Raw genomic sequence first — 27,924 nt, 5'->3', positions numbered from 1 at the left:
TGTCAGAATTTTTTAATGAAATTGAAGAGGGTTTGAGAAGTCACTCAAAATGTGCCCTAATTTTTCTTTCTGCAGCACTAATAATACCTTCTATTGCATAATATACCCCCTCATTTTGTTCCTTTTTAAATTAAATTTTTAAGAGTTACCACTTTATTCCCATCACAATGGCTCCAGGTGTGCTATACCTTTGTAATAAGTAGGACTGTTAGCGCTCTAGTTGTTCTTTAGAACACTCTGGGACATTCTGTCATTGGGCTATACTTGGGCTACATCTGGGTGATATTTGGGCTACATTTGGGCTCTTTTGTCTCTGGTGGCCATTTTGGGAGACTGCATGTCAGAATGTTTTAATGAAATAGAAAAGGATTTGAGAAGTCACTCAAAATGCGCCCTAATTTTTCATTCTGCAGCACTAATCATACTTTCTATGGCAAAATATACCCCCTCATGTTGTTTCTTTTTAAATTAAATGTTTTAAGAGTTACCACTTTATTCCAATCAAGATGGCTTCAGGTGTGCCATACCTTTGTAATAAGTAGGACTGTTAGCGCTCTAGTTGTTCTTTAGAACACTCTGGGACATTCTGTCATTGGGCTATACTTGGGCTACATCTGGGTGATATTTGGGCTACATTTGGGCTCTTTTGTCTCTGGTGGCCATTTTGGGAGACTGCATGTCAGAATGTTTTAATGAAATAGAAAAGGATTTGAGAAGTCACTCAAAATGTGCCCTAATTTTTCATTCTGCAGCACTAATCATACTTTCTATGGCAAAATATACCCCCTCATGTTGTTTCTTTTTAAATTAAATGTTTTAAGAGTTACCACTTTATTCCAATCAAGATGGCTTCAGGTGTGCCATACCTTTGTAATAAGTAGGACTGTTAGCGCTCTAGTTGTTCTTTAGAACACTCTTGGACATTGTGTCATTGGGCTATACTTGGGCTACATCTGGGTGATATTTGGGCTACATTTGGGCTCTTTTATCTCTGGTGGCCATTTTGGGAGACTGCATGTCAGAATGTTTTAATGAAATAGAAAAGGATTTGATAAGTCACTCAAAATGTGCCCTAATTTTTCATTCTGCAGCACTAATCATACTTTCTATGGCAAAATATACCCCCTCATGTTGTTTCTTTTTAAATTAAATGTTTTAAGAGTTACCACTTTATTCCAATCAAGATGGCTTTAGGTGTGCCATACCTTTGTAATAAGTAGGACTGTTAGCGCTCTAGTTGTTCTTTAGAACACTCTAGGAGGCTGCAGTAGAACACAAAGGAATCAACTGACAGTCTCTGTCCTTGTTGGATGTACATGTTTTACTGAGAATGTCAGACTTCATTTTCACATGACTGAGAAAGATAATGTGAATTTACAGAAAATATGCTTTCAGTTTAGCTTATAGATCCCCTTCCAAACCACTGTGGGAAAATCATGAGATATTAGTTTTCTTTCAAACAATATTCATGATATCACAGCAGAAGGTTTTTTCACATGGTAAAATCACCTTAGAACCCACCACAATTCCTAAAACGAGTATGGTACCATCAACAAATGATTTATAATGTAACTAAAGTCCTAAAACCCTCTATTAACTACAATGCTTTTTAATGAGGTGCTATCATGTATATTGGTCCCAAGATGGCTGCCAACACTTCTTGGATGAAGTGCTGACAGCCAATCAGATCAGATGTGTGGTTAGGCTCCGCCCAGATATATATCTTTTTTTGAACCTAAATTACTCAAAATCCACTGGAGCACATATATTGAGACCTAGCAAAGGCACATCGGGCTAACAGTCCCTACAATTTTGCCAAGTTTCGTGCAAATCCATTCAGCCGTTCGAGCTAAAAGTGAGGCCAACCGCCCTATGGAAATTAACATGGGAAAAACGCGTTTTGGGACCCCCCTTTTTTCTCGGCCCCCCCTTGATGAAACCCCCCCAAATTGTCAGGTTCTGCTCAGAAACAAAATGTTCCATTTTCCTGAAAATTTCAGCCAATTCCGTCCACAAACGCCAAAGTTATTAGACATAGAATTTTCAAAAATCCCATAGAGAAAAAATCCTAACTATATATACCTACTGGCGACCGCCAGTAGGTAATATATATATATATATATATATATGACTGTCTCAAATGAAACTGCTTTGTGTGATATTAAAGGAACTCCAGTGTATCAATATTCAACTTTTCGGTGTTCCCAGGGTATTGCTGGCAGGTCGAATCTGTGCCAGGGGGTGTCCATTGGTTTGTCTATGAGTCTACTGATTGCTGTAGCTGCTAAAGCTCAACAGGACCTTAAACAGATTGGAATGAGAGCCCTCATTTTTTAAAATTTTAATTTTCACTGATAATAATTCTGAACTAGATATTGCGTTTAAATAACATGTATGTATAGACTGATTCTAGTGTTTGCAGAAAATGGCAGCAGGAGAAGGGATATGAGAAAAAAACAATTTAGGAAGTGCCTGTAGCATAACTTGAAAAAGTAAACCAAGTATTGTATTGTGGATGTGCTCCAGGGGCGCAATGTCCATTCAGACCAGGGCACTTTTATAATAGACAAACGGCTGCAGACACTGGGGCTGGTCGTCTGTGATATGGGTTGCATCAGTCGTCTCTGGGATTCTAATGGGACATTTCCTCGTGTGTAGGGGATGTGGACCGGATGCAACGCCTTTGTCTCTGTAGCCGTCGCATAGTACAGAAGCAGGTGCAAGGACAAACAGTGTCAGGAGGCGCCCCGACTCCACAGCATTTAGGAGGTGGTGCACTGCACACTTGAGTATCCCCGATTGCACTGCTTTGGTTTAGGAGGATGGGTTTTAAGGAAGCCCTTGACGTCAGTCCCACAGACAATTATGGTTACACTCCGCCCACGTAAGGAGAGATCCCAGCCCACTTGTTCAGTCCTGTCTGGCCTTCTTTATTGAAAGCTAGATTAGCAGTTTCATGACTTTACTCTTGCACTGGAGAGACTTTATTTTGTTAGTAATACAAAGCACTGTCCGGGTCTATGCTTTGCACACTCTATTAATGCTGCGGTACTCCCCTAAATCCTTGATAGCGGTTAAGATAGAGACTAAATAATGAAGCTACCATTATTTATTAGTCATGAAGTAGGTGTAGTAGTTTAGGTGTCAAGACATGTAACTTTGCGTGGCTAAATGCTGTCAATTCCTTTAAGGTAGAAGCTGTGTTTACTATTGCTTTCTCTGACTGCATGTGTGGGGTATTATGGTAATTATATCTAGTGACACTTTTACTGGGGTATAGGTTAAAAGAAAAGGCCACATTATTCCATAGGTTTTCTAACACAAACATACGTGCTTACCTTACAAAGCACAAATATCTAAAAATATGTATTAGTAGCATGAAAAGTACAATCTAGGCACCAAGATTAGGTGCTGTCCATAGCTAGCACTCCCATTCAAAAAAATATGCCAGCAACATTGCCTGAAGGTCAAATATTTTCATTATCATAGCCTCCAATGTCTTTATATTTTGTTAATGACTGTATTTCATTACACTAGCAAGGAGGCGCTTTAAAAGTGTTCACGGGATCCCGGACCGCGGGTAGTGCCAGGGCAAAGCACAGGCCCGTCTGTGCTTGTCAAGGACCGAAAGAGGCCGGGCAGGGCCACCCCACTGACATTTAATTTCCAAGATATCTTACAGTGAGACATTGTTGCGCACATTCACGATTCATTTTTCCAAGCGCATTAACTAGTGGATGAGACACTAAAGCTGTGTGCTTCAGCAAATTGACATTAGCATACTTGTGTATATTACTGTGCTGCATACTATGGCCAAAAGAAAGTCACTCACAAGAAAGGGGGTGGTGGGCACTTTGGATGCCTTTTGGAACCGGGCAGAGTCAGCTTTAACGCATGAGATAGCATCAACAGAACGTAGGCCGTCTCTTGAATCTATTGGAGTAGGGCCACATCCGATCATACATGCTCAGGAAGTTAACACGTCTGTCACAACTTCACTTACGATATCTTTCGCAGCTGCATCGCCGTCACTGGTGGTTATTCCCCCGCATGAATCTCAGGCAACAAATAAGGAGAGTGCGAGACCTAAAGTTGTAACAAGGGCCTAGAAAGCCAAAATTACCGAACCCCCGACTGAATCCTTATGGGGAAAAAAGGAAAACATTGGCTAATACTAGGCAATCCAACAATAGCCATTTTAACACCATGGAACCCTTGACTAATTCTGGGGGGCGTGGCTTTGGGGCGAAACGGAATGGCTGCCTGTTGAGGGAGCTCCGCTCGCCTGCAATTTCATCCTGTTATACCATCCTTCTGTAGAGCCCCCACACTCCGAAAATTTGCTGAGTAGTGTGTCTTGAAGGACGAGGAACATATCGGAGGCGGCAAAGTCGGTGCAACAGTGCGATTACCGTTGTATCGAGACCCGGAGTTTAGAGCGGCACTGGAGAGAAAATGGCGGCGGCGAGGTGGTAGCGGTCTGAATCGAGGGTCGGGACGCCCTGCTGGTGCATATGTTACGCAGTACTTAAATGAGACCTGAGGGCCGGGCCGAGAGCGATCGACACACGAGGCGGCTGGAGCTGAGGTTGGCGCCTCGAGAGGTGTCTGGGGCCTGTACGGAGTGAGTGCTAAGAACATCGATGGAGGCCTGCGGCTGGAAGTGGCTGGAAGGGGCGTGTACGATCGAGCACGGCCTCCCTGAACCTACGTGTGTGCCCGCGGAGACACCGAAACTCGGAGGAGAAGAAATGAAGCTGGCCTTGGGGAGTGAAGCTGGTGGTTCCCGGACGGGGTAAGAGGTGTTACTGGTCGGGTCGGGCCTGGGCTGCTAGGTGGTGCAACCAGCGCCGGGCGCCATATTGGTGGTGCGCGGTGTGGTATGGGCTGCTGGGCGGCGAGAGGTGCGGGCCTGAGATCGCGGGTGCAGGGGCCTGGGGCCGGATCGAGGCCGCTACCTGGAGGCTGGGGGGCTCTGTCTGTGGGCATCGAGACCCCCACTGAGCTGGTTTATTGGCCCGGGGGTTCTTGATGGTCGCAGGGGGTTGTCTGGCTGAAGTGGGGGGGTGCCAGTTCTGCCTAGAGGCGCTTTGCACTTGGCGATGTCTGGTCCTCTGTCTGAAGGCGAAGTTAGCTCAACTGAAGGCAAAAGACTCGTGGCACTCCTGAGCCGAAAGATTGAAACGGCGTTCATCACGAGTTGGGACGGTGCACACTTACATCGCCTGGACCTGGCACCTTAGGAATACACTGCACAGCGGTGTCTCGACCGGCGTGGTTTAGAGTCGAGCACTGCAACAGTAACTTTGCTAGCTGTGGTTGCTGATAGATTGGCGGGACACGCGTCTGGAGGCACGACTATGCATACTGAAGCTGCAACACTTACCATGGGGAAATCGGAGCCTAAACAGGCCAAATTGCAGCTTGAAAAAAATGTAATACCCGTGCTGCAGATGGCATGGGTGACCAGGGAGACCCGGGAGGAGCTCAGGGATCGGAGGAGAGCGCAGCTGATGATAATAGATCTATTTTGTTGGAACTCTGAGCTGGTATGAAAACGATCGATAGTAAGATAGACGCGCTGGTGACTGGGTTGCATATGGTCAAAAAGAAGGTTGAAAAACATGAGCAGAGACTAGATGTCCTTGAGAACCGAGTCTCAGACACACAAGAGGCCGAATCTAGGACACGGATCCTATAGATGGAAAAAATCTTGAAAGTCATAAGCGTGAAAAATGAGGACTTGGAAGCGTGGTCTAAGCTCAACAACCTGCGTATCTTAGGCCTATCGGAAACTACGCCCATAACCAAAATGGAGACATTTGTTGAGGAACTGCTGCGTGAACTGTTGGGTCCAGTGCTTTCCACTGTGATGATAGTGGAGCGAGCGCACCGCTCGTTGAGGCCCAGGCCCAAACCGGGCGCACCGCCTCGCCTGATCATAGCGCGTCTTCTGAACTATGCTGACAAGGATGTGGTATTACGTGAGGCGAGAGCCAAAGACCCGGTGATGTATAAAGGTGACAAGTTATATTTTTTCCCAGACTACACACCGGGAGTTCAAGCGGCTAGGAAGGAGTTTGTGCCTGTAAAGAAACTGTTGAGAGAGGCCTCTGTCCCTTACACCATGTTTTATCCGGCTAAGTTGAAAATCACGCACAAGGAGCAGGCACATTTCTTTACAGATGCAAAATCAGCGTTGAAATTCCCCAGGCAGATCTGCAGGGGCAGACCGGCACAGCGTACACAGACACCATTGTCTGGGGACACTGGACTGAACGACACGGATTAGGCAGACGGAACTACCTCATCGAAAAGTTCGATCAGCGTGGCAACAGCGGTGTTATATATGGCAGTCTAGGTGTACTACTTTCATTGTCTACTGGGTTGCGATGATGACAGGGACCGATGGGGTCCAGTTGACACTGAACACTGATTGCTTCGAGTGTGGTACTAACGACTATCTGATATGTCCTTTTGAAGTACGGCGGGTGGGGGGGTGGTCTGTTGAAGGCCGATGGCCGCACCAAGGTGCGGATTCTCGCTGCTGACCAGCTTCCCCAAGAGGGTGCTCCCCAAATGTTGGGACTGTATGGAGCTCACTGCAAACCAATGGGAGGGTAGTGGGATTTTTTCTCGACCTGATTGGGAGGTTGGAGTGGGTGGAGGGGGGAGATGGGAAGTGGGGGTTGTTACGCTTTTTGATTTATCTGTTTCACATCATACTTTTTCACAGGTATGGAAAAGCACGTACAGCGGGTGGATGGATGCTGGGAGGGCTGAACCGACATACCAGATGCTCCTTTGGGAATAGACGACACAATCCACAATCTTGGTAATGGATGTCTAGAATATTATGGATGATACATGTAGAATGCTGACCTGAAATGTCAGGGGCCTGAACTCGCCTAAAAAAGTGAGACAGGTGGTAGCGTACTTAAACCGTCACAAGATACACATAGCTCTGTTACAGGAGACACATTTAACTAAGTACATGGATGGGAGTGTGTCCAGTAGATGGGGGGGCTTTAGGCTGACCGCATCATACTCTTCCTATGCCAAGGGGGTTATGATATTGATCAAGAGAGGAGTGGATTTTCAACCTCTGCATACGTATACGGATGATGAGGGAAGATGCGCTATGGTCTTTGGTAGATTGAGTGGACGTCTGATTACCATGGTGAATATGTATGGTCCCATTGTGGATGATGCGACCTGTGTGAATCACATATGTGGAGTGTTGAGGGAATGGCCGGAGACCCCTATATTCCTGGGAGGTGATCTGAATATGTAACTGAATGTAGTTCTGGACAAATCTAATCCCTTATCCCACCATACCCCCAATGTGGCCAAGACATTGACTTGTGCAATGGAAGAATTTGGTCTGAAAGATGTGTGGCGAGTGAGAAACCCACAGGTGATGGCAGGTATGCATGCGACACCCGCACACGGCAGCTGGTCGAGGCTGGATTATTGGTTAGTGGGGACGGAGGGGATGGATTGGGTGCGGGGGATTGTACTGCTAGCTCGTACGTTGTCAGATCATAACCCAGTTCAGCTAGATGTGCTCTTCCCATCAGTATGATGCCCGCCTTTCACCAAGCGCCTGCGTTCTGAGGCTTTATTAGACCCTGTATATGAAGCGACAATCAGAGACGCCATTACACAGTATTTTGAGCTCAATAAGGGCTCTGTTGCGGAAGCTGCCACACTTGGAGGCCTTAAAGGTCATGATTAGGGGGCAGTTTGCATTGGCACAGCGGCGGGTATACTAAAAGATATAGGCACCCAGCTGAAGAGCACTGAGGCTGCATTGCGAGAGTTGGAATGCAAAAATGAGGCAAAACCTAGAGCGGACACAATGGCGGAGTTACAGAAATTGCTCAAAGATTTTGAGGAACTGGCTGACACAGTAATAAAATACCTATCGCGGAGGCACACGGCTAGACGTTATGGGGAGGGAGGACGGCCAGGGCAGGCTCTAGCGCTTAGGATCAAAACACGAATTGAGCAACCGCGAGTAGATAGAATTGTAGATGAGCTGGGAGGTGAGCATCTTGATCAAAGAGACATATTAGAACAATTTCGGAGATTTTATGCGGACCCGTATAAGTCCGGTGGGCGGGTGTCGGAGACAGAATTAGAGGACTACCTAGATGGCATGGCGTGTGCATGGCTCTCTGATGTTCATAGAGAATACTTATGTCTGCCGATAGATGAACAGGATCTGAAAAATGCGATTGCGACTCTGGCTAACGGTAAAGCGCCTGGTCCGGATGGACTGACGGTTGAGATTTATAAAAAATATGCGGATCTCCTGGCGCCGCATCTACTTGAAATGTATGCGGAGGCTCACGAGTCTGGAGTGCTACCTCCATCTTTAAGAGAGGCTCTGATGATTACGTTGCTCAAAAAAGACAAACCACAGGACAGATGTGATTTGTATCGCCCGTTGTCTCTGCTTAATATAGATGCTAAGATTCTGGCCAAGATTTTGACGACTAGGCTACAGCCATTGATGCAGAAATTGGTATTACCGGATCAGTCGGGTTTCATACCTGAACGATCAACGTCTTATAACCTGCGATTGGTCTTTTCAGTGTTCCATGTTCTAGAGCCAAATCTGCAGGCGGCAGCAGTGTTTTTAAACGCAGCCAAAGCATTCAACTCGGTTGAGTGGCAATATCTAAAGTATGTGTTACGGTGCATGGGATTCCCGCCACTGTTTTTGCAGTGGATAGTGGTGCTGTACTCCAGACAGAGTGCGTGGGCATGCATAGGCGGTCTCACATCGGACTCATTCCCAAAAGGGAGGGGCACGCGTGAGGGATGTCCCCTATCGCTGCTAATTTTCGCTCTGACATTAGAACCACTGGCGTGTGTGATCAGGCAGCGACTTAGGGAGGCAGCACTTAATTTTAACTTCCAGCCGGTGGCTATATCGCTCTATGGAGATAATATGGTTCTCTTTGTTCGTGAACCATCTCGTTATCTGGCACAACTGCTCAGAGATTATGTAAGTTTTGGTCATCTGTCGGGGCTTGCTATAAATTGGGATAAATCTTTTGTAAAACCATTGACCACGTTGACCGCCTGTCCGGATTTGGGGTTCCCACTGGTGTGGTCCACAGATCCGGTTAAATACCTAGAAGTCTGGTTACACAGAGACCCGAAGGTAGTGGTCAGAGAAAATTACGGTAGAGCATACTCGTCGTTGGAGAGCCAGGTAGATACTTGGATAGCGCTGCCGCTGTCGCTGGTAGACCGAATTGCCCTGATAAAGATGGTGGTTTTGCCACGGTTTCTCTAGTTATTTCTTAACATCCCCATAGTGCTCACAATGCAGTTTTTTAAGACTATAAGGAGTCAGTTGATCAGACTAGCCTGGGGAGGCAGGCACGCTCGTGTGCAGTAGACGACACTGGCTAAAGGGTACAAGAAAGGTGGGTTTGAGGCCCCTGATTTTTATGTTTATTATTTAAGTGCGCAAGCTCAATATCTGTATTATTGGTATAGGCCACATTCATTTACACCGCATGTCACGATAGAAGAGGGTGATGTGGCCCCAGTTCCGCTTTATAGTGTGATCACTCAGCGCAGTCGTGGTACTCCGAAGACGGAGATTAACGCGGTCGACGCCACTGTTGCTGCCTGGTGGAAGATTGGGCAGTTGGCACGAAAACTACCGCTCTATGCACCATATTTATATCTGGAACATCATACTGCTCTGTCGGTGTCGCAGGAGAAACCGTCGCTCCGTCTATTACATGAGGCAGGTCTCAGACATATGTCAGATGTTTATGTAAATGGCTCTTTTTTAGCGGAGGAGGACCTGGCTTATATCAGCAATCAATCGCTGCTGTTTCGTTTTGCAATGCATCGCCTGAAACATGCACTTAATGTGCACTACACTACATATCCACAGGAGCCTCCCGCACTGGCCTCTTTACAGTATGTGCTCACTACCTCCAGCAATAAAAGTTTAGTTTCAAAATTGTATAAAATGATAAAGCTCGAAAGTGAGGTGGTCCGAGATCATAGCTGGGAGCTGTGGTCTTTGTTTGCCTGAATCAATCTCATAGACAGACTGGAAATATATATGTGGCCTGACGGGAACGCTGAGCATGAATGGGAACCTGAAGATTATTCACTTTAAGTATATACTCCAAGTGTATTATACCCAATGTGTTTGCATGGGTATGGGCTGCGTGCATCTGCGGATTGTAGGCGTTTTGGTCGTGTAAATGCGGACTTAATGCATTTGGCTTGGGAATGTCAGAAAGTATGGGAATTCTGGGAAAAAGTGGTGAGCTGCCTGACAGTAATGGTGAGTGTGGAGCTGAGGTGCGATCCACTTGCCTGTCTCTTATGCTGTGTACCGCACGTTAGAGGAGTAACTGGCAAGTTTGTGCATCTAGCCCTGCTGATGGCGGCTCGGAGAGTGGCAATTACATGGGGGAGCAGATGCAGGCCAAAGGTTGAATCATGGATCAAAGACCTGGTCTATTGCAGAGACAACTTGGTGGCATATGCCGAAGAGTTGCCTGAGATTTCGAGGCGCAGGGCCTTTTGAGAACCGCTAAGGATGTATCTACTCAGTCAAGGAGAATCTGAAGATGTTTAGTGTAAAGAACAGAGGGGTGCACAAATCGCTATGTATGGTTTAGCTAACAGCTACTGCGAGATAGTGTGCCTTGGAACGGTACGTGGTAAATGATGTGAAACGCTTATTTTTTGTTTCTTTCTGTTTGGGGGGTCCTCCTTGTTTTTTGGGGGAGTACTGCATATAAGTTGAAAGCAATATGTGTTCTGCTAAGATTGTAGGGATTTGCATTAAATGGACTATGTATTTTAAGATACTTGATGTTATGAGCAGATCTAATGTACAAATGACACAGGAGAATATTGGTTGTGTATCTGCCTTCTATTTTCGTTTAATAAAACTTAAAAAAAAAACAACAACAAAAATCCCTTGACTAATTCTGTTCCACAATTGTTGCTCCTGGATTTCACCCCCCACCCCCGCAGAGACGGCCAGTGCCATTCCTGCAGGTGTAGGTATGCCAAAGTTCTGGCAAAAATTAGAGGAAACACTGGTGGCGGTTGTATCCCCCTTAAAAGCTGCACTCAATAAAATTGAGAAAAGATTAGTGACTCTGGAAAGTCTTGTTAATATTGTATTGTCCCAAGCCCCTAGTCAACATGCCCCTAGGGTTCCACTCGGTGAGTCAGAAGCCTCTGTAACTCCTCTCAGACCAGAGCACCCAATCAGTTTCTTCCTCCCCTAGGGGGTCCTACTAGCGCCAGTTTGCAACGCAATACAGTTTGCTCTGTTTCTGATGGTGTTCCCCCTCAACCCCTGGCAGATCACCTGGTCTCTATTCATTCTAATCGGCAAAAGGCCCAGTTGAGCCCTGTAAACTTAACATCCAACTTCTATCAGCAGCCGGTACACAAGGGGACCATGGAACAGGGGTCTTGCTCGGACGCAGGACTCCAGAGGTTAGCAAGGGGGAAAACCATGGGCTTAAAGGTACTGCATCTTCCGCTCGAAGCCACACCGTTAACAGTAGTCTTGGTGAATGTTCCCAAGCTCCACAAGGGGAGCTCGAACACTGGTCTACTCTGCATAACAGATCTTTACATTTTTTAACTGGGAAAACAGGCTTGACAAATTAGCTATTTAGAGATTTTAGAATGGCCCGTAAGATAGGGTGGGTGTGACACTCCGACAGGTCCCTTGAGGGAGACTGTGTGGTTCTTTCCTTTGCATCGACTACACTTGTCCGTACAATTTTGAGCTGGGAGGGCTTTTGGCCAGTTAGAACTCAGGGGGTCAGTATTGTGCCACTGGGCTTCTTTTATCATCCTGTTAATCCCTCCCAAAGTCGTCCAGAGGACTTTGGTGACAGTTTGCCACATCTCAGCTACCAGATTTCTGTCAGTAATTTCGATGCACCACTTTATAATCTGGACGAGGTTGATTAACTGGCAACCCCCACGCAGTGTGACAAAATAGCAGACGGGGGAACCGGCAACCCGGTGGCATCTCCTGATGTTCGGCATAGTAGATTAGGGAGCCCCAGCATTGGTTTCAATATATTTCCCACTTGCACTGTGTGCAATTCTATGGGGTCTATCCACAGTAATTTTTACACACCTGCTTTGTGTATGACGTTAGCACTCCACCTATCACAGTAGGGCTGCCCTCTAGTGCAAGTCAATATCCATCCATTTCCCCAGTGAAATACACTTCTAAGAAAGTATTGCTTGAAACCAGTATCATCTCCTGGAATATTGCTGGGCTGCGTGCAAAGATTTCAAATCTTGTATGGGTTGAGTTTATAGATAGTATTGACATTTTATGCCTACAAGAAACATGGGAGCTGGAGCCAGTCCACATTTCTGGTTATATGACTTTTAATACCCCGGCTGTGAAAGGTCTGGGAGGAAGGCCCAAGGGTGGCTTATGTATATATATATCTAACATGTTTGAGGTGGATAATATTGTTTTTTCCGCAGGGAATTGTTATTACCAGATTATCCAACTGTTCGTAAAACCATCTATGAGAGTGCTTGTGGTAAATTTTTATAACAATGTACCTGCAGGAGAACTGGGGTTGGAGTTTTTTTAGGACTGGCGAGACTTTGGATGTTATTCGTAATTTGAACTCTCTGGACACCGCGATTATTCTGCTCGAGATTTTAATTGTGCACTGTGTAAATTGGCCAACTCGAAAACTTGTGACACTTATACGGAAGAGGGGGCATTCAATTGCCAATTTTCACACACAAAGGCTGGGGATCATCTCAATGACTTAATGTCTCGATATGATTTGGGATTTGCAAATTAATCTGTTTCAACTCCTGTCTGTATGTCTCCGACCTTCAATGGTAGAGGCTTTGTCTAAAACCATTGATTATATGTTGGTTTCACACACCCTTGCCCCAAGTTTTCTGTCCTTCATGATAGGGACTATCGTGTTGAGTGATCATTATCCACTTTGCCTTAAGTTACAACTACAATCTCCAAATTGGGACGAAGAACCATATGAACCAGGTGATGGGATCCTTAGAACTGAATAAGAAAGGGTATGCTATTCGCTGGTAAAAAAAGTAGACCCTGAGGCATTGACTAAGTAGCTTATTATATCTTGTAAAACTGCTTTCGGTATTTGCTTAAATGAGCTTTCCTCTGCAGACGACTTAACTTGTTCTTTCCTTGAGGTAACTAAAGAGGTGAGGAAGTTGCTGACTGCACAATGCCATACCAGGCCAAAATCCACTGGCTGGTTCAATAGCGAATGCACCAAGGTATATTCCACTCTGAAGGTAGAGCTCCATACTCAACCTAGGTCCCAGGAGGGGATAAGGAGGGCTAGAGCTTCTTATAGGAGGGTAATTGCTGCTTGAAAGAAGTCATTAAGTGAGGAAGCATGGGAGTTGTTACACGCTGCATCCCAAAATAGGGACTCCGCTGCCTTTTGGAAGATCTTAAGGACCCCGCCTTTGTGTGGGGGTGGAGGATCTTCCATTGAGATTGCAATCTCAGATAAGGATTGGATAACACACTTTTCTGCTTTATACAACGGTCCAGCCACCGATGAGCAGCCATCTCAGGGTCCTCTCCGCGTACATAATGGCAACCTGAATGTAAAGCTGGATGAAATGGTGCTGGCTGTCGCCTGCAGCAAGGGGGGCAAGGCTCCCGGCCCTGATGGTGTACCACTTGATTTGTTCAAGTCTAATGTTCTGCTTTGGGCCCCACTATTAAACCAGATGGTCAACGCCAGTGACTGTACCACATTCCCGAAGACTTGGTCGGAGTCTATCATAGTCCCAATATTCAAGAAGAGAAATTGTTAATATCCTGGTTGTTATCGACCAATTTTCCTTCTTAACTCAATGGTGAAGGTGGCAAGTCGAGTAGTTCTGCAGCGACTACAGGACTGGGCAATAGAAAATAATGTTCTCTCTGATCTCCAGTATGGGTTTCGGGAGGGTCTGGGAACCCTGGAACAGAGTCTAAACCTGGCAATGATTGTCTGGAAATATACAAGAGCCAAAAAAGGGAGACTATACTTAGTCCTCGTCTGCTTGACTGCAGCATTTGACTCTGTTATCCACGCGAGGTTATGGGGGACCCTTGCTGAATTTGGCGTAGATCATAAAATTATTGTCTTCCTGTATCGTTTTTACGAGGGAGCTACAGCTAGTTTAAGATACGGGTGGATGGTCAGTGTACAGCAGGATTTCCTGTTAGAACAGAGGTCAGGCAGGGTTGCGTCCTGGCCCCCATTCTCTTTAATTTATACATCAATGGTCTGGCTGACGCACTCCTTAGGAGCGGGCATGACCTTCCCAAAGTAGGCGGGAGACCCATACCGGCACTCCTCTACGCAGACTGTGCTGTTTTAATGGCGCGCACAGGCAATGGGCTACAAAGGGTCCTGGCCAGTTTTAACACCTTTATGCTTGACCTAGGCCTAAAGATTAATCTTTTTAAAACTTTTATAATGAATTGCGCTACTGGAACTGAGTGAACTACGGGCCGGGACATCTATTTGGATAGTATGAAGCTCGCAACTACAACTACTTTTTCGTATCTCTGAGTCCTCTTTAGTCATAATGACACATGGACCCGAGCAATTGAACAGAAAAAACTGGGTTTCAGCAGGTCGACCAGCTCCTTGACCTCACTTGCTAAGAGACTTGGTAGGAAGCCGCCTGGTGAACTCCTGCAAATCTACAAGGCCCAGTGTACTGCAGCAGTGCTATACGGGGCAGTGGTTTGGGGCATTGCCAATTCTCTTCCCTTACAAACCGTGGAAAATGCTTTCCTTCGGTATATTCTCTCTGTTCTTCGGGGTAAGTCCTCCTTTGTGTCCACGAGGAGTTGGGCCTTTCGTATTTAGAGGATCTTATCAAACTTGTGCCAATTCTCCTATGGCATAGGATTTGGATTAGTGAGTAGACCCACTTAAATAGAGATATCCTGCTTGATTGTATTAAATTGGATGAGGCGATGAAGATACCTTGGCTCGGATTCATTTATAGGTTTATGAATGATCTCGGACACCCAGAGTTTTACTCAAATCCTAGCTCTATGGCTCGTGTGTCGAGGAAAACCCTGAATAAGGAGTGCCTTGAACTGTTGGGTTCTGTTAGATTAGCAGATAAAGTTTCTAAACCCACAGTCATCCAACACCAGTTAAGGCTTACTTCTTTGGGCATGAAACCTTATTTAAATTTTGTCCCAAGTGGACATGATAGAATGTTGTTGATAAGGTTCCGGCTGGGTATGGTACACAGACTAGTGACCATACCAAAAATGAATGATTGGTCAAGAGTGTTACCTCTGTATCCGTGTGACACCCACTCAGAGCAGTCTACAATCCTTTTAGTCTTTTTTAGTCTGGTTACTTCCCCTTTTAAGACAGCAGGGTCTCAGGCAATGCCGCCCAGCATTCGCTCGGTTACAATTTTTAGAGAACGAACACGTTGCCTGGAGGGTATCCACTTTTTTGAAGAAGGCCCTGCGGTTGAGGAAAAGCATATCATTTGAATTCTGGGAGGCTACCTCTTAGGTGAATTATTGGGACTTGAATAATGTTTGGATTTTATATAAACCACATTTTTAACGTAAGATGTTTCCGTTATTTTATCCTATATTTTAACTTGAATATTTTAACTATGAACTTTAGTTTTTAACTATATTGATTGTGATATGTGCTTTTATGACTGAAACTTTCATGGTCGAATAAAGCTCAATTTGAATTGAACTCTTACACCATGTAGACCTTAAATATAGAGGTCCCTGATTAATAAACGTATCCACAACTCATTAGGCAAGGATTTGAAGTAATGTTAGTCCGTGTTTCCATTCAAATTTTGGGAAAAATTGTGAAACATTAAATCTGTTCAAATTAATCATCTGCAAGAGAACAGTGTTTTTAGTTTAAAAACATAAACACAAATAAATTTTGGTCTGAATAAAGACTGTTGTAATTTTTTTTCTTTTTTTTCTTTTTACAAACAGAAATTTAACAGTTGCCAACCTTTGCTGTTCCATGGGAATTAATTTGAGCCTGAGTCCAGGGTATGGATTTTACCAAATAACCAACAAAGAAACATTAGCAACAGACCAAAAAATAATGCTTCAAGACAAGCAGACAGAGACATTTCTGGAAGACTTTTCCGGACTACGATCCAATGGTACCTGATTATATTTTAATTTTGAAAAATCATGTAAACTGAAAATTAGAAAACCTATTGTTTATCATTGCCGGATTCCTATAAATGTCGCCCTGTTACAGTCTGTGCTTGAGGTAGGAAGCAAAGTGTGGACTTGAGGTATGGGGGAGGGAGACTCCAGGTAACTTTAGACTTTGTTTGGTTTCTGCTTCAGTTAATCGAAACGTTACTTAAAAACAGCTAGCATTTTCTGTTTGTGTCCCAGGCCGCCTCCTATTTCAGGTGTTCATGATACTTCCTAACCTTAAGCCAATTCAGGAAAAGTATCTTTAAAAAATATAAAAATGGTTTAGTATAGCTACCAAGGTTTCTGAATGCTTATTTGTGACATTTTCATAGTTTCAGTTTATTTGAGAGGGACTTTTAACGACTATGGGCCTGATTCCGATCTCACTTGTAAAGCCGTCGGTACGACTCGGATCTGTAGGGCTTTGCGAGCAAAACGTGCACCTGGAGTCCGAGCGAGCGAGCATGATGCATTCACATGTTTACAGACTCGGTTCGCTCAGACTCCCATTGAACTGTATGGGAGCCTGTACACTGGAGGCGTAGACAGGCTCCCCTAGCAAAAAGGGGTGGGTGGGAAAACACTGTGGCGGGCACCCCATGGTGCCCGCCACGCTGTGCATGCATGGGAAGGGGGGACCAGGGTACCCCCACGGGTCCAAATTGTAGGGCTCCAGATGATGGGGGGGCCTGCTATGGGCCCCAAAAGAACGATTCCGGAACCTTTTTTGACCTACCGAATCATGAAGGCTGTCTGAATCGTGCATCGTACTTGCTCGCTCGGAAACAGGGTCCATTGAGCAGTACGAAGCAACTGCGTATGAGTCGTATGGATGGAATTGGGTTGGGAAACAATTCGGTCGGCGCATATGCGATCTTTGTGTTGTACTTGGTTGCTCGAACTTGTGTACAATTTGGTCGGAAAAAAGGGCTACGAATCGGATCTGTAAAAGCCATATCCGATTTGTAGGCCTTCCGAGCGAGAGCAAAATCAACCCCTATGTTTGACACATAGAATGACACTTTCGCTCCACCAAAATCAAGCAGTGAGGTTCATGGAAACAGATTAATGTCAGAAGTTACAGCTATATGAGCAATGGGAAACTCTAAGAAGATCTTGAAACTGCTGCATAGCACTTGAAACATAATGACACTCATTTAGTGACCTTGTGAGCTGACTGCACTGCAAAACAATAGCGTAACTATGATATTGAACAATAAACACGTTTTTAAAAGGCAGTACTTTATTAATGTCCTGTGCACATATGCAAATACATACGTAGTTTAATACAAAATATATGTACATATAGATGTTGTATATCCAATGACCTTCTTCTCCACGGATTCCCTCACTACCACCCTCCAACACTGGCCTTCATCTCTCTATAGCAACTCACTTCCATGCATTTTATCTGTTTTATTGCACTACTGATTACCAGTGTAGGGTGTTAGAGAATTTGAAATCAGACACATTATATTGAAACAATGAATCATACATGCAACAATCAGTCTAGGAAATGTTACATAAGAAAAGGAGGATTACAAGGTGTAGAAATCACATGCCATCCATACTAGTAGGCAGTATATTTTAAGAGTTTGTTATGGAGAAGCACAAATTCAGGATTTAAAACTTACCACAGTGGTCGGGGTTACCTTTGATAATAAGAATGTATTTCTCCTTAAACTAACCCCTTTTAGCAACATTAGGGGAAACTGGGGGAAAACATCTAGGTTATAACCTGTACCATGCAGTTTATATGCAGCTCTTTTATGTCAGTTCTTAGCTCACTGTGCTATACTAGGATTGTGCCTTAACGGCAATTAACGAAAAGATCTCTGTGACAAAAGCAGTTACCCACCAAGCTATCCTTATAAAATAGAGTTCTGTGATCTGCATGGCACACGTTCTTTGCAGCAGGTGTATTGCCCAACTGTGCTGCTTTATGGTGAGTCAAAACAGGCACTAGAAATAACTCAGATCTTTCTCCAGCCTGAACAAAAATCCTCATTGTTATCTCTGATTTACCAACTCAGAGTCACTTTGACAGTGCTAGGAAAAATATTGGCTGTTGCCTTGAGCTGTTTGCTGTAGTAACTGTCACTGCAGACAGTGCTGTGATGTGCTGGAGGCAGGAGTCAGTTGCCTCAGTGACAGAGATGATGCTAAGGCCCATCTGCAGACAGCACAGTAGTGCATTGCATCTAATCTGCAGCTGTATTTTTAAGTCACAGTGAGAGCGCAGGGTGTGGATGCCTTGTATCTACACGCACTCACCTTCTGCTCTGAACACAACCCCACAAGCAGGGGAGAGGAGGGGAGGGGGGCACATGGAGGAGGTCACTGAGTACAATGCGTGTCCTTTAGCAGCACTTCACGAGGGCCAGGGCCGTCTGCGGCAGGAATTTGAAATTAAAAACATCCTGCCTGCGCGGACCCTTTCACTGACAGTTATTGTGTATTAGCACACTAAACCTGAGAGGCCCTAAAGATGAAAACACAGATCATAGCCCACGATCTGCATCGGAATCACGTCCGCACGGCCGCCACAGTGTCACTCAGTGACAATACCCCTGCGGGGAATGAGATTTTGATATCTTTTATGATTAATCTGATTACTTATCTCATTCGACAATTTTTGGACCGTTGGTATCTGTCATTGAGTAAAAGACAACCCTCATATAGGTACAATAAACCCCAAATACGGACACCACTCTAAAGAATCACTTAAAACTGTTAAAGTTTAAAAAGGTTTAATATAAAATTAATAAAAGTTGTAAGTACAATCCTCTCAGGATCAAATTCATCAAATATATCGGAACCAAAAGGAACATGTATTCCCTAAAGAACCTTAGTCTACAAACAAATACAATTAAAGTCAGTTCCAAAATCAGCAAATTAAAAAGAATCGATATGAAGTGGTTCTTCTGCGTCATCTGCAGTAAGAGAAAAATAATCAAGTTAAAACTGTCCCTACTCTATGCTATGTGACATTCCTACTTCGCAAGCTTCTTCCCTAAAAAGGTGTCAGCAGTTTGACTTCCAAAGAAGTTCAAACTCTCTTAGCCTCTAAAGGAATCCTAGGTTTCAGAAGCAGTACCCTCTCTGCCTACCCATCCGCTCTCTAAGGGTCCTCGGCCTACTGCTCCCTTGCGCTCTGATCTCTCTCAGCGCATCTGCTCAAGGCATCTACCCTTGCCTTCGCTCTGAGCAATTCGCCTCGCTGTTCCTAATCTCCAATTGCTACCTCCTCCCCGGGGTGCTGTCCCTAAAATACACAATCACAGTGTGGGTGAAACGCCCCTTGACGCCCACCACGGACTTTCCCCGATGATGTCAGCTTCTGGCTTCTTCCATTGCTTCACTTCCTTGCGTCGTCCGTTAAGTTGACCCTTTTCCTTAGATGTCATCTTCATCATCTTGTTGGCGACTTCTATTGACACTTTCAGATCAAAAGTCAAATGACCTTAAACAAGACTTTAACTTCACATTGTTGATTCTTGACCCTACGAGGTCCTGTGAATGGTCTTTCCAAAACACAACTCAAATTCTAAGCGTCTCTTCTCACGTTCAAGCAATAAGCTCCGTCCGGCATTGTCACCTTAAATCTAACAAGTGCTAGACTTCTTGGCTCTCACGTTCACATCAAGCTATTTACGACTCCTGTAAGTCCACTAAATTACATACACTGGACTACGCTCCTGCGAACTCTTGGTCAGTCAGGTTATAATCACAAATGACCTAAACTCTTCCAGCATTCCTACAAACTTCTTCTACACAGTATAACCTTTAGCATACATTTATATATAATCGCATTTAATAAACCCTATCCCCTATAGGAATACAATTTACATAGAATATATAATACACAGAGTACGAGGTTATATGCTTATTCGTTACATCGTCATATGTTTTCTCCATACATTTCTCCATGTTACTCCATTTAAAGCTACACGCGTACATGAATTCTACTTTGCACGTTCTACATTTCGTAAGCATTTCTACACCTTTCTATATTAACCCATTAAGCATTACGGGCCTTCTAAATGCAAGTTTTAATAGTAAATACATTTACATTTCCTATACCGTTATCACTTTAGTTGACTTTTATGCTATAGTCGTCAACTTCACATTACGATATGCGTTTCATTCCTACGTTTATAATATATACGTCTAAATATGGCTACGATATACGTTCCATTCAAATTGCGCTCTCTCAGTTCCCCCCTTTGATGACTTTTAGGAGTCATCACTAAAAGCAATTTGAATACGACCCTTTACACAGAACTAGTTACATCATTTCCTCTTTTTATCGATTCGAGTGCTCTCAGACTTTTATACTGTTGATCTTGTAAAACAGCTAGTCTCCTTTCTTGATCTCTCATCGATCTTTGTAACCGGTTCGACCTATACCATTTATATAATTTCACTAATCCTAATAATGTAATTATGCAAATTAATACTATTAATACAGGCTTCAATATATACCATACTATACTTTTGCCAAGATTAGCAAACCAACTTCCAACCTTTCCTACTCCATTTCCTACTTTTTCCCAAACATTTATTTTCGACAAATCTTCGATTTCTTGATGAATCTGTGTAATGTTGCTTATGACCTTCTCAAGTGGTTTTGAATTATCAGGAATATAAGTACAACATTCCTGAACCTTCAAAGCCTTACAAACTCCGCCTTCTTTTGCTAATATTACATCTAGAGCAAGTCTGTTCTGAAGAACCATTGCTCTAATCGATTGCATCTCACCTTCTACTAGCATTAATGACCTTGCAGTACTGGCAGACAATCTATCTACAACTGTCGCTAACCTCCTAATCTTAACATCGTTAAGAATCAAACCTAACAATGGAAACATCGCTCCAAATACATCTCCTACTACCTCTGCATCTCCTACTTCCCTTTTCGTTCTCGTCGAAGCCTTTCCTTCTATGATCGCTAAATCCTTTGCATGATATATTTTGGGGAAGACAATTGCCAAGTAACACGAACCATACCAATTGTCAGGCAGTTTTACATAGGCATTTCTTCCACATACAAAATACACATTCGGAATAGCTTGCATCCCTTTCATAAAATCTTTCGTATAATACTCTAACTTAAAAGCATGCTCGCAATTAACTTCACCTACAAATTCACTCTCATAATATGTCTTGCTTCGAGCTAAACATAACTTTCCCTTCTGCGTTCTATCCAATGCTATTGGACCATTGCTACCTTTCTTTTTATGTGCCTTCTCTTCTTCTGTCCAATCTGTTTTCCATTGTCCTGACATTTTTAGAATCTTCTGCCTTCTGTATCGGTCATCTACTTGTCCTATAAACTTTTTCTCAACCTCTGACACTTTGCAAGTCAGATTATTTTTGCGTGCATATGATGTGTCTAATGTATCCCAAGGAAGAAAGAATTTAGCCAATCTATCCTCCTTTTTGTAATAGTCCCACTTATTCATTTGCTTATAATTCGGAACTTCAGGCAGTACCGAATCATAATTTGAAAAGTAGTACTCAAATCCTTCTCTACCATAAAATATACTAAGCAGTAAACTACATGTTATCCCATAAGTCAATGGGAGATGATGATATCTAATGCCTTCGTCTACGGAAGCCGGCAATTGCATACAAAGGTAGCAATCTTTGGCCTCCATGGCATCGATGTATTCGTATAACAGTTTAGCGTATGTGTTTGACCTAAAATTTCCCTGTGACTCGTCTACGTGTAATCTACGAGCTTCATCTGCAAGTAACGCCTTTTCACGTATAACATTGCTCTCCTCCTTCTTTCCCACAAGAGCAGGTTTCAAAGTCGTTACAGTTTTTACATCTGCTATTTCTTTATCGTTCTCCTGTCCTATTATGTATGATATTGTCACTACTGTAATTATGAGAAATATCACTACTGCTATAAGTGTACCTACTATACATCTGGCTTTTCTGTTTGGGTTGCCGTTCTCCATGTTATCAAACAGCGTACCTCGTTCTCTAGCGAAAATTTTCTTTTCCAGTCTTTGGTTGCTTGTTTACTTTCTCAGTCTTTAAAGTGCTTTTTATCAACAAAGTCTCTTTTTCACAACAATGTCATTTCTCTTTTTAGCAGCAGACAACCCTAGCCCTTCTCCGTCCTCTAAATGTAATCCCTAATTTTATTCTTCTTTCCACTCGGCGCTAGGTTATCTTCTTCTTTATAACTTATATACAAAAGTCTTTATGTATCAACAATTATTCTCGTACCTGCAGCTGTTGCAACAAGTTCCAACAACTCAAAACGAATGACTTTATCTTCTTCCTCCGATATTTGATGACCAAATGTTGGAAATTGTAATCTGTTCAACACTAAATCTTTAATCCGACTCAAGTAAGGGGGTATGGGAAGTGTGAAAGTCAGTAACCCCTCAGTCTCGAGTCCCGGCGTCAACATCCATATTTCCACTGCCACATATGGATCGAGATCGATTACTTTCACGCTCTTCACTCTCCCAGATTTCTGTCCCCAAGACATCTGCTAGATAAGTCCACTCCGGGGTGGCGTACCTTCTGCAGGGCACACGTACCCTTCTCGACCTTCGTGGACTCTCAGTTCCTGAGTCTGTCGTTTCTTCCTTCTGATCCGATTCTTCAGCGATCGGGACAAGAGTTCTTTCCTTCTTTCCTTCCGAGCTTGGCCTTTTCCTTCTTTCCGGCCAACTGGCTTCGTCACTCCTTGTCCTTCCGCTCCTTGTTCTAGGACCTGTCTCTTGGTCACTCTCAGTTTGCTCGATATCTGTGTCGGACTCCCAATTACTTTCTTCTCCTGAGGCGACTTCGGTCCCACTAGTGTCCTGACCTTCGTCGTCCTGTTCCAACACAGTTTCAGTTTCTTCGATCACCTCCACAGCTTGGCTTTCCCCCTCTATGGCTTCTCCGCTTCCCGTCGGATTCTCATCCGAGAGAGGAGCTGTTTCTTCTAGAGGTGTTGGCACTCTTCGGGTGTGTGAGGCATGTATCCAGTTTGGCAGACCTCCACACTTTACCGCAGTGTTCGTTACAAGTATGACTTGAAACGGTCCTCGCCAACGCACGTCTAAGCAGTTCTTCCTGACATGCTTCTTCACCAGGACCCAGTCTCCCGGACTCAGGTCATGGCACAAGTCTTGTGCTGATGGAACCTCTGCAGCCTGGACCTGGAGGGACACAGAATTAATGGCATCAGATAGTCCCTTGCAGTAGTCCAAGATCAAATCGTCTGTGATGTTCACTAGCGCTGCAGTCGGAACCGATGGCAATCTCATAGCTCTCCCCATTAGCACTTCGTGTGGAGAGAGGCCTGTTTTTCTATCAGGTGTGCTACGTATGCTCATAAGAACCACTGGAAGTGCGTCTGGTCAACTCAGGGATGTCGATGAACAAACTTTAGCCAGTCTGGACTTGATTGTACTGTTGATTTGTTCTACAATCCCTGAAGCTTCTGGTCGATAGCTGCAGTGTAACTTCTGATCAATATTCAAAGCTGAACATAGCATCTTCACCACTTCGCTGTTAAAATCAGTTCCTCTGTCCGATTCCAAAGAGGATGGCACCCCAAACCTCGGTATTAACTCTCTAAGTAATAATTTTGCTACTGTAAGTGTATCGCACCTACGTGTAGGGTAAGCCTCAACCCATCTAGAAAATATGCAGACAATCACTAAAACGTATCTAAGTCTGTTGCATGGAGGCATTTCTATAAAATCAAGCTGCATCCTATGGAAAGGCCCCCCAGACCTTCCTATGTGACTCAATGTAACTGGTGTTCTTTTTCCCACGTTTAGTTGCTGACAGATCGCACATCGCTGACACACTGCTTCTGCCGCTACCCTAAACTTGGGATTAAACCATGTTTGTCTGAATACTCTCACCATAGCATCTCTTCCTATGTGTGCTGATCCATGCAATTTCCTTGCCATTGGACTAACAAGTTCATTTGGTAAAACTGCCCTTCCGTCGGCAGAGATCCAAAAATTCATCTCGCCTTTTATACAACCCGCTGTTTTCCAACTCTTTTTCTCATCATCTGGTGCATTTTCCTGAACACATCTCAATTCATCCCACGTATCTACAGTATCTAATAACATTGTCAATTCAGTTCTTTCCTGGACTCCCCCCACTTTTACATCAGTGTGAGAATATCCCTGCTCTGCGCAATAGCGCGCTACTTCATCCGCATAGCGGTTGCCTTGTGATACAAAGTCTACGTTTTTCGTATGCGCAGCACATTTGACCACTGCTATAGTTGTCGGACCTTGCAATGCCTCTAACAAAAGTCTCACGAATTCTCCATTCCTAATGGGAGAACCCGAGGAGGTCATGTAACCTCTTTGAGACCATAACTGCCCGTAATCATGAACTACCCCGAAACCATACTGGCTATCGGTGTATATGGTGACTCGAAGTTTGTCGCCTGCTAAGCAAGCACGAGTCAAAGCAACAATTTCAGCTACCTGTGCGGAGTGTACTCCTTCCAGGCAAGCGGCTTCTATAACTCTGGTAATCGTACAAACTGCATAAGCTGCTCTCAGCTGACCGACATCGTCTCTTACGCATGAACCATCAGCGAAGAAAATTTCATCTGGGTCTGTCAATGGCTCATCTACGATATCAGGTCTTGGTTTGGTACATAGTTCAGTCACATCAAGGCAGTCATGATCTGTACAATTTTCATCATCCACCTCATTCGGAAGTGGCATCAAAGTTGCAGGATTCAAGACGGAGCATCTTTTTAGGGTCACATTCTCGGCAGCCAGTATGACTTGCTCGTAGCGTGTGAGCCTGCTATTCGTCAGATGCTGAGTCTTTGTCCTGGTCATTAACAATTCCACAGAATGCGGCACGTACACTACTAACTGATGTCCCATTACCACGCTTTCCGATCTTTCAATGCTGACACCCGTTGCAGCTACGGATTTGAGACATCCGGGCAACGCTGCGGCTACTGGATCTAGTGTAGCCGAAAAGTACGCCACTGGCCTGCGCGCATCTCCGTGGATCTGAGCTAAAACCGCTAAAGCGCATCCCTCTCTCTCGCAGCAGTAAAGCAAAAATGGTTTTGTGTAATCCGGCATTCCCAAAGCCGGGGCGCGACATAAGTCCTCCCTCAGCTGCAAAAATGCCATCAAACAATCTTTGTCCCATGGTACCGGATCACTTACTCCCTTGTGCGTCAGTTGTAACAACGGTTTTGCCTTCAGTGAAAAGTTCGCTATCCACTGTCGACAATAACCGACCATGCCTAGAAACATCCTGACCTCTCTTTGTGTTGTAGGCGCGTTCATCTTCATAATCGCCTCTATTCTGTCTGGAGACACCTTCCGCTTTCCCTTTTCAATCCTATGGCCCAAGTATTGCACTTCAGTCTTACAATATTGCAATTTACTTGGAGACACCTTGTGCCCGTTCTCGGCCAAGTGATTTAACAAGGTTATGGTGTCTTCTCTGCAAGCTTCCTCAGTTTCTGACGCAACTAGGAGGTCGTCTATGTACTGGACCAGAACTGAATTCTTGGGCAGTACTAGACTTTCAAGATTTTTCTTCAATAGCTGGTTAAAGATCGATGGGCTTTCTGTATACCCCTGGGGGATACGACACCATGTTAAAACGCGATCTTCCAGCTTAAAAGCGAAAAGATACTGGCTCTCTTCGTCTAACGGTATCGAAAAGAAAGCCTGGCACAAATCTATCACGGTAAACCATTCAGCTTGGAACGGTATCTGAAATAATATCACTGATGGATTCGGTACCACTGGACAACATGAGACAACAATATTATTAATCTTTCGAAGATCCTGCACTATTCTGTATTTTCCACTAGGCTTCTGCAAACCCATGATCGGGGAGTTACATGGACTACCCACGATCTCCTTTAGTATTCCCTGTTTAATCATGGATTCGATCACAGGCTTTATTCCTGCAATCGTCTCTGGCGTTAGCTTATACTGTGGTGTTCTTGGATACTCAGCATGGGGTCTTACCAAGATCTTTACCGGTTCTACTCCCTTGATCAATCCTATTTCTTCCCCAGTAAAATCCCATACCTCAGCTGAGACTTTCTCCCTCAAATCCTGTGGAAGCTCCTCCACTGTTAAGGTAGGGTATAGTTCCACACATTCCTGCGAGTTCACAACTTTAAAATCAGCATCCTCGTCGTTGGTCTGCACTTCTACTCCTTCAGGTGTGCAATGTATTGTGCAATTCAGTTTACACAGCAAATCTCTCCCTAGCAAACACACAGGACTAGAATCACAGATCACAAACTGATGTTCGTCACTGTAATTCCCTATCTTTACTGACACTGGTTCGGTCAGAGGATTCGTCATCCTTTTGTTTGCGACTCCTACCACCTGAATCATCTCTCCCGATATTGGCAGACCTGGGACTACCGCAGATCTCAACGTGGATCGAGTGGCCCCCGTATCCACCAAAAAGGTTGTAGGACATCCAGCTACTTCAGCCTCTACGTATGGTCCTCTCTGATCTACTTCCAAGGCTGCTCCTAGAGTACAGTCTTCCTCCCTATTCACCCTCTGCCCTGTAAGAGGATCAACGTAGTAGCATTCCTCTCCTCCTACAAACAATGGCATCTGTCTATAGGTTTTCCCTCCATTTGAAATGCGAGGTGGTTGAGGAAACGGGGCTCGAGGAGTCTGAGTCCCCCCTTTGACAAACTTTCCCTTCGGGACTGTGGCTCCCTTAACCACGTTGTTCTGAACCTCTTCCTCCTCCTGTTCTAATTCCCCTGTCTCAACATTGTAAGGACACTCGCGTCGCCAGTGTCCCACCTCGTTACACTGATGGCATCTCGTTGTCTTTTTCAGTGTCGCGATATCCATTCTCGGTCTCGGTCTTTCTTCCTCATCTCTGCTCTGATTATTCTGTTTCTTTGCTTGCGTTCCTGTTCCCTGTTGCCGCTGTCCACCCTTTCCAGCTGCTTGCATTTGTACCAGCATTAGCTTTTCCTTGAGTTTCTTTGCCTTCGAATCTATCTCATCGCTACAGTACCTTGCATACCTCAGAATTTCATCTAAAGGTTTGTTCTGCCAACAGATCAAATGCTGTTGAATCATTAGGCTTATGTCTGGTCTCAATCCAAGAACAAACTTCGACACAAACTGTCCTATGTCCTTAGGATCCATTACATCTAACCCACTGTACTGCTTGAATGCTTTCAGCAATCGCTCATAAAACTCATGGACTGTTTCCTTCGGCTCCTGAGTAGTTCGATCTATCTTAACCCAGTCTATATCGTGCACCGGCACTTTCTCTTTTAGCCATGTTATTACTCTCTCGTATTTTTCCATGACTCTAACTGATGGGCCATTCGTCCGGGTATCTCTCGGAGGCTCACAAGTAGGCCATTCAACACTAAGCTTGCATGCCGTCCACAAATCTCCGGGTACTACGATATCGAACAATGTGTTCAAATCGATCCACAGTACCTTCGAGATCTTCACGAATCTTTCTACCTGCTTGTACCACTCGACGGGATTTTCTCTAAGCTTTGGGAAGGAATTGGTAAATGCCGCCAAATCCCCCCTACTCCAGGGTACGTGGACGTAGCTTCCATTCGCGATTTCTCGCAAAGGGAAAGCTTCCATTCGCATTAAATCTGCATCCTGAGATTTCACTAGTGCGCTCCGTCT

The 27,924-nt window shown here is 44.4% G+C and overlaps 1 protein-coding gene across 1 annotated transcript in view; it reads left to right on the top strand.

Annotated features, from left to right (window-relative positions):
* LOC147751414 (uncharacterized) overlaps positions 1-27,924 on the top strand; it is a 609,436-nt gene that overhangs the window by 401,919 nt on the left and 179,593 nt on the right. The window contains exon 12 of the mRNA XM_086933195.1: positions 16,040-16,215. Coding sequence (XP_086789321.1) covers positions 16,040-16,215 — 176 coding nt within the window. The remainder of the gene's footprint in view (positions 1-16,039; positions 16,216-27,924) is intronic.

The sequence above is a fragment of the Lissotriton vulgaris genome, chromosome 1_1, assembly GCF_964263255.1.
Source record: "Lissotriton vulgaris chromosome 1_1, aLisVul1.2, whole genome shotgun sequence".
NCBI lineage: Eukaryota > Metazoa > Chordata > Amphibia > Caudata > Salamandridae > Lissotriton > Lissotriton vulgaris.
This window is presented reverse-complemented; position numbering and strand designations above follow the sequence as displayed.